This window comes from Culex quinquefasciatus, chromosome 2, assembly GCF_015732765.1.
Source record: "Culex quinquefasciatus strain JHB chromosome 2, VPISU_Cqui_1.0_pri_paternal, whole genome shotgun sequence".
Taxonomy (NCBI): Eukaryota; Metazoa; Arthropoda; class Insecta; order Diptera; family Culicidae; genus Culex; species Culex quinquefasciatus.
Window position 1 is genome coordinate 213,713,584 of NC_051862.1, and position 9,138 is coordinate 213,722,721.

The 9,138-nt window shown below is 30.9% G+C and overlaps 1 protein-coding gene across 1 annotated transcript in view; it reads left to right on the forward strand.

Moving 5' to 3' along the window:
* The window catches only part of LOC6051324 (neural-cadherin), a 178,988-nt gene extending 170,112 nt beyond the window's left edge, over positions 1-8,876 (forward strand). Inside the window, 2 exon segments of the mRNA XM_038253579.1 lie at positions 77-259; positions 8,741-8,876. Coding sequence (XP_038109507.1) covers positions 77-168 — 92 coding nt within the window. The 3' untranslated portion in view covers positions 169-259; positions 8,741-8,876.
* The last annotated feature ends 262 nt before the right edge of the window (positions 8,877-9,138 follow it).

Here is a 9,138-nt window from a genome sequence, read left to right on the forward strand (position 1 = left end):
CCCTCTTCAACAAATCAAAAAATCAACAAACGTCGCTGAAATCCCGAAAAAAAAAACCTCCAAACTCCACCAACAGAACAACGGCGCCCAGCAGCTGGCCTCGGAGGCGACTGTTTACATACAATTAGAGGATGTAAACGACGAAATTCCGCTGTTTACGGAACGTGAACAGGAAACGGTGCTCGAGGGTGAACCGATCGGCACCAAGGTGACGCAGGTGAACGCCATCGACAAGGACGGCACCTTCCCGAACAATCAGGTGAGTTTTTTTTACTGACTTTTAAATTATTTTAAGATTTTTTTGAACAGAAATAAAGAAAAGGCTGACAATTTATTAAATTAGTCAATATATCAATCTGTCAATTAATTAATTTATCAATTTATCAATTTATCAATTTATCAATTTATCAATTTATCAATTTATCAATTTATCAATTTATCAATTTATCAATTTATCAATTTATCAATTTATCAATTTATCAATTTATCAATTTATCAATTTATCAATTTATCAATTTATCAATTTATCAATTTATCAATTTATCAATTTATCAATTTATCAATTTATCAATTTATCATTTTATCAATTTATCAATTTATCAATTTATCAATTTATCAATTTATCAATTTATCAATTTATCAATTTATCAATTTATCAATTTATCAATACCGAACTGAACCAGCATCTATGGCTGAAAGGCTCGTTAATAAAGACAACTAGCTAACTAATTTATCATAAAAGCCATTTAGTGTCACAAATGGTACGTAAATATTCAAACATCTATAACGATTGCGTGAATTTTCTGATCATATGAATTCTTAAGCAAAGTTGTAGGTATTGTAGAGTACTATTAAAAAATAGGTATACGAAAAAAAACGATATTTTCAAACTTTTTTTCCAAAAAAACTCAATTTCCAAAATTTTGAATTTTAAGATTTAGATTAAGATTTTTTGATATGTTTTAGAGGACAAAAACCCGCAACTTCAGAGCCATGGTAAAGTATGGTAAAAAAAAACCTGCCGCTGAGGAATGATTTTTTTAAATAGTTTTTTTTTTTGAAAAAAAAGTCGAAATTTCACCCAAAAAATAAATAACATTTTTTTTCACTTAAAATTTAATTTGCATTTGAAAAGTACTAAACATTTTTTTTCGAAAACAATATTTTGAAAAAAAATGATCAAGACTAACATTTCAAAAGGGCTTTTTTTTGATTTTTTGGCCCTTTGAAAATGTTAATCTTGATTCAAAAATTTAAAAAAATATTTTTTTCGAAAGATCGGAAATTTTCCCGAATGTTTAATTTTTTCATTGAAAATCGGAATACAAATTTTTTTTCAGAAATGGTCACTCATAGTCACCTTTTTTTAAAATCGAAAATCTGCAAATATTTCGCTTCAATCAAACATTCTGTGACGTTATCTAAAAAAAACGGGTCCTTTTAAAAAAATCTGTGAAATTTAGGTCGACTTTTTTTGTACAAAATTTTGTTTTTTTTTTCAAAAATCATTATTATTCAAAAAATCATAACTTGGCAGCAGATTTTTTGACCATACTTCTCTATGGCTCAAAAGTTGAGAGTTTTTGTTCCCTGAAAAATATCAAAACATCTCGAAAATTAAAAAAATACGATTTTTGAACATAAAGTTTTTGTGAAAAAAAGTAAAATAAAAAAATCTACATTTTTTTCCGTGTTTCTGTTTTTTTCTCAATAGTTCTCAACAATACCGACAACTTTGCCGAAGACACCAAATCAATCAAAAATTCCTTGAAAAGTTTCAGATTTTCGAACATTTACGTACCATTTTTGTACGAACAACTGCCAAAATTGTATTGCTTCTTTGGTCATAGGGAAGGCCTGCACAAAGTTTTAGCCAATTAAAAAAATACAAATAAAATCCATTTCCGATTTATGTAAAGAAATGCTCAGTTGATATTTTTTCTTTTTTTTTTCTGAAAACTTATTTGTCTTTGAATTTCTATTGTTGTTAAATATTTTCATGAAACAGAACAGAATTCCTCATCCAAACATTTCCAAACAATCGACAAGTGCATCTTCAGGCAGTGATTTCATTCCGGGAGTGCTGAAATTCGAAAGCACTTCCCAAAGTGTTGGTTTTTATCGTCGAGAGATCCAAAACAGAAGGCTGGCTGCTGCCACGAGTGTGAGAGAGCTTAGCAATTTTCGATAGCATCCCCTCTGACGTGCTTCTGCTCAAGTTTCAAATGAAGACCAGTACCGTGGGTAGGAGTTGCTTAGAAATCACTTAATGTTAAAACGCCTAAATGTAGGTGACTTTTTGAGGCAATGAGATGAGTTTTTGAAAAAACAAACTCCTGAATTTATACTTTCGTTTAGACAGTTTGTATAAATATTTTTCAAAAGAAAAATCCCCTGGATAAAAGTGAGATTAAATTCAATTAAAAGAATGATTATGAGCAAACGCCTGAATTAATGCTTTCGTGAAAATAACTTGGTTGAATGTATTTTTTAAAGAAAATTCGCCTAAACTAAAATGACCATTAGAGCAAACTAGAAGAGTTCATAAGTCCAAACGCCTAAATAAAAAGTTTCGATGAAACAGCTTCTATGATTTAATATTTTTTGGGAAAAAATCACCTTAATGTAGGCAAACTTCAAGCCAATAAATCACCTTGATGTATGCAAACTTTAGTACCAACTAAAAGAGCTCATACGAAAATTGAAAACTCTTTAATTTTTACTTTCGTTGACACAGCTTGTATGAATGCTTGTTTTTGTAGGAAAAATCACCTAAATGTAGCAACCTTTAAGCCAATTAGAAAATCCTATAAGGACAAACTCCAAAATTTATGTTTCCGTTAAAACAGTTTCAATGAAAATAGTTTGTTAGATAAAATTGCCTAAATGTATGCGACCTTTAGAGCCAAGTAGATGAGCTCATGAGAACAAACGCCTAAATTTATATATTCGTTTAAACAGCCAGAAAAAAATATAATTTTAAAGCAAATTTTGCCTGAATTTTAGTTAATTTGTGAAGTTTTTCAATTAGGCACTCAATAATTTCAAAATTGTGCAACTCACCGGCTCAGTTCCTACCTTTCGAGTTGTATAATTCGATCACGCTCGGAGCCTCGATTTCGGTTTTCCGATAGTCAACGCCGGGGAACTGTGTGCATGTGTACCATCATCATCTGTTGGTTCTGCCATCGAATGCTGGCAATACCGACGACTGCAACGGTCCTTCAACGACCCCGACGAAGACATTGGGTCGCGTACACGATTGCTTATTGCGTCAGCGTTCTGCTAATAAGAAATTTTATCGCAAATAACTTTCCACTTGATTATTTAATCTTGCATTCCGAAACCGCACGCTCCGACGAGGCTTGCAGAGGAGGAAAGGCAGCACACTTGTGCCAAATGCGAGCTCGCTCCGGCTCTTATCCGGTGGTGCACTTGAGCGGTTCTTGGAAATCTGACAACTGTCTGGACGAATTTTGCGCCGGCGACGCCGTCGCGGAATGAAAAACTTGAAACAATTGAAACCGCAGCAAAAATAAAGAGTGTTGAAAGATGCTTGGAGGGATTTAAGTGGGAAATTTTGAGTCTGTGAAATGAGAAATTGAACTGTTTATGGGAAAGTTGGACTTGATTAAACTCATCTTTTTTCTTTGTTTTTATAGCAAATATTTCAAAAAGAAACACAAATTTAACTGACAAACTATTTCAAAAGGGTGTCACTTTTAAAGCTCACCAGCCTTCCAGCATAATCATCAATTAACATGTTGATTGACAGCCTTAACATTCTTCCTACAGGTGGTACTTTGATGCTCTCTGTTTCTGAAAAGTAACACCCCAAGAGACTAGCACCCCCCCACTTTTCAACCTCTCATTTTTCTCATCTCTCTGTGTGGTGCACCAAAGGTTGAAAATCGGAAAATTGCAACCCATTTCACTTTTCCAACTGATTTGCCCTGACAACTCCAATTATAAATGCAGAACCGAAGCTGCTGGGCGCACCTGCAATTGACTCCGAAGCATTCCTCTATCATTTGTGTGTGTGTGTGTGTGTGTGGACTGCAAGTGGAATTTTAATGTCAATTGCATCCGTATGAAAAGGGTAGAGCAATGGGGTGAAGCTATTAGACCCTCTGTCACCACCACCCCTCATCACACAATCGGGTTTCTCTACCTGGGCAAATTTTAGAAAACGGGAGAATAATTTGCATTTCCGACAGTAATTAAACTTTAATTGCGATTTTATTCCATCGGGTTGGGTTTGGTATTTCAGACGAGGAAGGGGGTAAAATGGGGTCAGGAATGGTTCAATTACGACAAGTTTTGTTGCTGGAAGGGTTTGGAAAAGGCAGGGAAGGAAGTGGAGGAAAACCCAAGATGGAAAATTGGTTCAAAGAGTGAAAAAAATACTAGTTCAATTGTTGCTGCCACTGCTACTGCACAGTGTTGTTTGGAGTCTTTTCCAGTTACTTGTGAACAGTAGTTGGATTGAAACAAAAATTATGATAATTCAAAGTTAATTTAAAACGAGAGTTTTGTCCCCTTCCCTTTTCTTAATTTTTTTCCCAATGATTTTGTTTCAGCAGAAAAAATATTGATTGAAAAAAAACTCAAGAAAATTAATTGATACATTTTAAAAAGTTTTATTTTTGCATTTATTATCACATCAGAACCTTTGAATCTTTTTAATCATTTTTAATCCTGGAGTCACAAATCGTTCAATCACGATTTTTTTAATAAATTTATAGAAAATTTTAAAATTGTTTAAATTACAATGAAGGATGCCTTTTTCGTTTTTTTTTGAATATATGCATGAAGATTTAAACTAAAATAATAATAAAAAAAAATACTTGTTTACTCATTCCTTTTTTGATTTGTTTTAATAATACAAGCTCATCTTATTTTTAAATGAATGAAACGCCAAAATAGGCTGATTCGATGGATAAATAAAACAAAATTTTAGAGTTACATTTTTTTACATTAATTACTTTTGGCATGCAAAATTGGTAGATCAAAGCAAAATTAAATACGAAAAATTTCTAAAACTATTTCATTACTGAAAAATTAAAATTTTTAGATAGATAAATTTATCGAAAAGGAATCTTTTAGTTCAAAAATGTAAGCAAGCATTAAATTATTAATCAAAAGCTTGCATGTTGAAATACATTTTCACGTTAATGAACTTTATTTTGAAAACAGTAAAAGAAATAAAAAAAATAATGAGACCGTTGCAAATATTTTCTGAAGTTTATGTCCCTCGACTCTGACCAAATTTAAGGGGGGGGGACCAAATTTCGCCATCATTCGTTTCCGAAATATCTAAGTATTAACGAAAATTTTATTTTTACGAAAAATAAAATTTTAGCTGTGCTGTACATTGGAATTTTATAAAAATTTCTAAAAAAAATTAAACTAGCCCAATCATGCTAAATATGATTATTAATGCAGATTCTTCTTCTTTTTTCATGGAAATTTTGAAGTTTTTTGGAAAAATAATTTTTTTGCCCCCTGATTTTTCAGACCGATTTTAAATGGGGGAGGGGGGGGGGCGACATAAACTTTGAAAAATATTTGCAACGGCCTAATGCATGTTTTGAAAAAAGAATAATTAATTTGAAATATCAAATGTATTCATGAAATTTTGTTTTGGTTTGTTTTCGTCCCAAGAATGATGTTTAATGGTATTTTTATCGAAAAAATTAAAGAAATAAAATTTAAAAATATTGTTTTTTTAGTTTTTGACAAATATAATTTATTATTTAGAAAAAACTAATCACAATTTGTATGAAAATAGGAAAAAAATATTGCGAAATGTTTTGAAATGAGTTTAAAATCTTTTTAATTAGATTATACAACTTGCAAATGTGGTTTTAATTGTGAAAATTTGAAAAAGTTTTAAGAGTTTTATTGTTTCGATAAGGTTTGTATTGAACCGTAGGGGAGAGTGGGGAGATTTGATCCCCGGGGAGACTTGATCCCAAGCCTGTATCTCGTCAGCATGTGGGTAAAACAATTAGCTTTGTTCTAGAAAGTTGTGCGAAATCGACTAAAACTCATTGTAGAAAACAAAGAAAAAAATTTAAAAATGTTTGAATTGAGTTACACACATTTTTCTAAGAAGTACTGCAAAAAACTTCCAAGAGATCTTTTTTCTTTGTTTTGATAAGTATAGAAAACACTCAAAAATTATTCAAAAAAATATTTTTTATAAATGAATTGTTTGATAAACATAGCAACTCCAAAACCCTTACGCATTTGATGTTAAATTTATCGTCATACTATTTTTACAATCAATTGTTTAAAAAAGTGCGTTTAGGTAGGCTTGATCCCTGAATTTTTACAGTCACTGGAATCAGCATCAAGATTAATTAATTGGGCTGGGTTTTCATACATTGTTTCCTTTAGTATAGAAGTACATAACTAACTGCAGTTTGAACCTTTTTTCAAAAGTTTTGTAAACAAAAATTAACAGCTTTTGTAAACATGCTCAATTTTGGTCTAAAAAAGAAAATTTTAAGTTTTTAAATATTTTACATGCTAAACTTGTTATATTTTGAACACAAACGTACAGGTTTAATGTGAAATTGCTGTAACTTATAGAAAATTAAAAGTTTGGATGAATAAGAAACATTTTGCTTAAGATTTCTTCAAAATGTTGAAAGGGGGATCAAATTACCCCCAACATTTTGGAAATGCCGGTTTAAAATATTTTTTAAAAAAGCTTGGCATTATTCGAAGAGTTTATCTGGTGAAATACCCTTATCAGTCAAACATAGTTGAATGTTTAAGCTTTCAATTCATGCAAAAAATTAATAGTTTTATGAGAAATTGACAGAGTTATGTGCGATTCAAAAAAAGGGGATCAAGTCTCCCCACTCTCCCCTATATTTACCTTCGATTTTTATTTTATGATGTTTAAAACATGTTATTCTCGTTTCAATTGTAATCAAGCAATTTTCCTTATCCCTTGAAATATTTTATTCGTCATTATTTTAGTCAATTAAATTTCTGCATTTTTTTTAGAATTTTTATTTGTTAAATTTTTTGACTGGTTTTTGCAGAAAAAAAATAAAACAAAGATTTTATTATTTTTATTTGATTTTTTCATGAAATGAGGAAATGGTGATATATTTCTAGTTCAAGTTTAAATTTCTATTTCTTGCTTTTAAAAATGATGTTTGGAATAAATAAAAAAAAATTGTTTGTATAAAATCTATTTTTCAACATTTTTTTCTAATTTTTAAAGGATAAGGCAAATGCTTTACCTGAAAAAACATGTTTCAATAAAGTTTAATGTGACTCTGTCAATGTTGAAAGGATGTTTTGTTTAACCAGCCTTTGCCAAGTTTTACCTTATTTTTTGTTTAAAAAAAGTTAAATGTCAAAGTAATGAAAATTCGTTAAAATTAAAAACACAAAAATGCAAAGGATGCCAGAGATAAATAATGGTTTTAATATTTAATCACAAAAAAAAGTCTAAGAAAATTGTAGGTCAATTATAATTTCGTAAGGCAAAGATCAACAGACATTGAAATATAAATGGTTTAAAAAACTTCAAACGAAGTTTATTCATATTATTTAAAAAAAATCAAATAGATTGAAGTGTTATTTGTCAATTTTATAACAGTTAGAAAAAGATACAAAATTAAAGCAGTTTTTTTTCTTATTTTAATTAATTGTTCTATGATTCACATAACACGCTCAGTGAAATTTTGTTTGTTTGTTATCAATTTAGTTATTTAATTCGACCAAAAAATATGTAGGTTGTTTGATTTACAAAAAAAACTGAAGTTTTTTCTTCTTTTTGATTGAATTGAATTAAACATTTGAAATAGAAATTTCAAAACGCTTTATACACCATAACAGTTTTTCCTCGTTCTAAAAATTGGGAAAATATCAAGAAATTTATGAAAATATTGTTTGTCCTTCGCGTTTACGTCTTTCAGCGATAAGTTGTTTTCAATCATTTGAAAGTCTTTATTTGATTGAATGTGCAGAAATAAGAGAATACGATCTTACATGTTTTTTCAATGAAAATATTTACTTTAGTCTAAAAATATTTTGTTCCCCCTCTAATTTGCTATAAAAATTCAAAAGGGGTAGGGGGTGGGCAATAACTTGGAATGAAATCCACTTACTTGATTTGTGATTTACAACAATAAAATAGTTTAATTTTTTAAACTTGTTTTGGGAGCCTTTACTGATGTGTTTAAAATTTTGATTTTTGACCAGATTTGACCACGTTACGCCTGTATAAAGGTAGTATAGCTCAAAATAATGGCAAAGTTTTAAATTAAAAAAAAAAACAATAAAAAATAAATCAAGCGACATATTAAAAAGTAATAAGAATATGAAATCACAAAATAATGATTAAAAAATATGTCTTCACAAAAAAATAATAATAATGGAAAAGTTGTTAGTGAAACACAAGTTTAAAGTTATAACTGAAAAAATAAGTTCTTCTTTATTATTTTATCCGACACGCTGATGTAAAAAAAAGTTTATCTTCAACTTTCAACCACTATCCAATCATCACAGCACCCAACCTGAGTTGAAAGTGAGCAAATCTATTCAGGCAGTAATGAAAGGAAAACAATAAAATGGCTAAATTAAATACCACTACCACCTTCATTCTGGACTGCTCGAAAGGACTTGATTGGCCAAACCCTTCTCAATCCTTCCTTCACCTCTCTTTGAACACGAGGTTTTAATCAATTTATTTCCCCTATTCCTCCACTTTCAGGTGTACTACTACATCGTCGACTCGCCCCGTAACGAGGGCAAGGACTTCTTCGAGATCAACCTCCAAAGTGGGGAGATCTTCACGAAGGTGATTTTCGATCGTGAAAAGCAGGGCGCGTACGCCCTCGAGGTGGAGGCCCGCGACGGAGCCCCGTCGGCACGACCCAACAGCAACCAGCAGCCCAACTCAGGTAGGTTTGAAACCGATTTTATTTTTGCTTTTGGAGATCCCCAAGGGATGGAAATCATTGCTCCCGTTTTTTTCCAAGTTGAAAGAAAATCTAATTGATGACATTGTTGAGAGCCTGAAAGAAAAGGAAACTCGGAGGGTCCTTCCGGGAAGGTCTGCCCATGGATTTTTTTAATATTCATCCTACTCAAGTGTAAATTAATAACTGG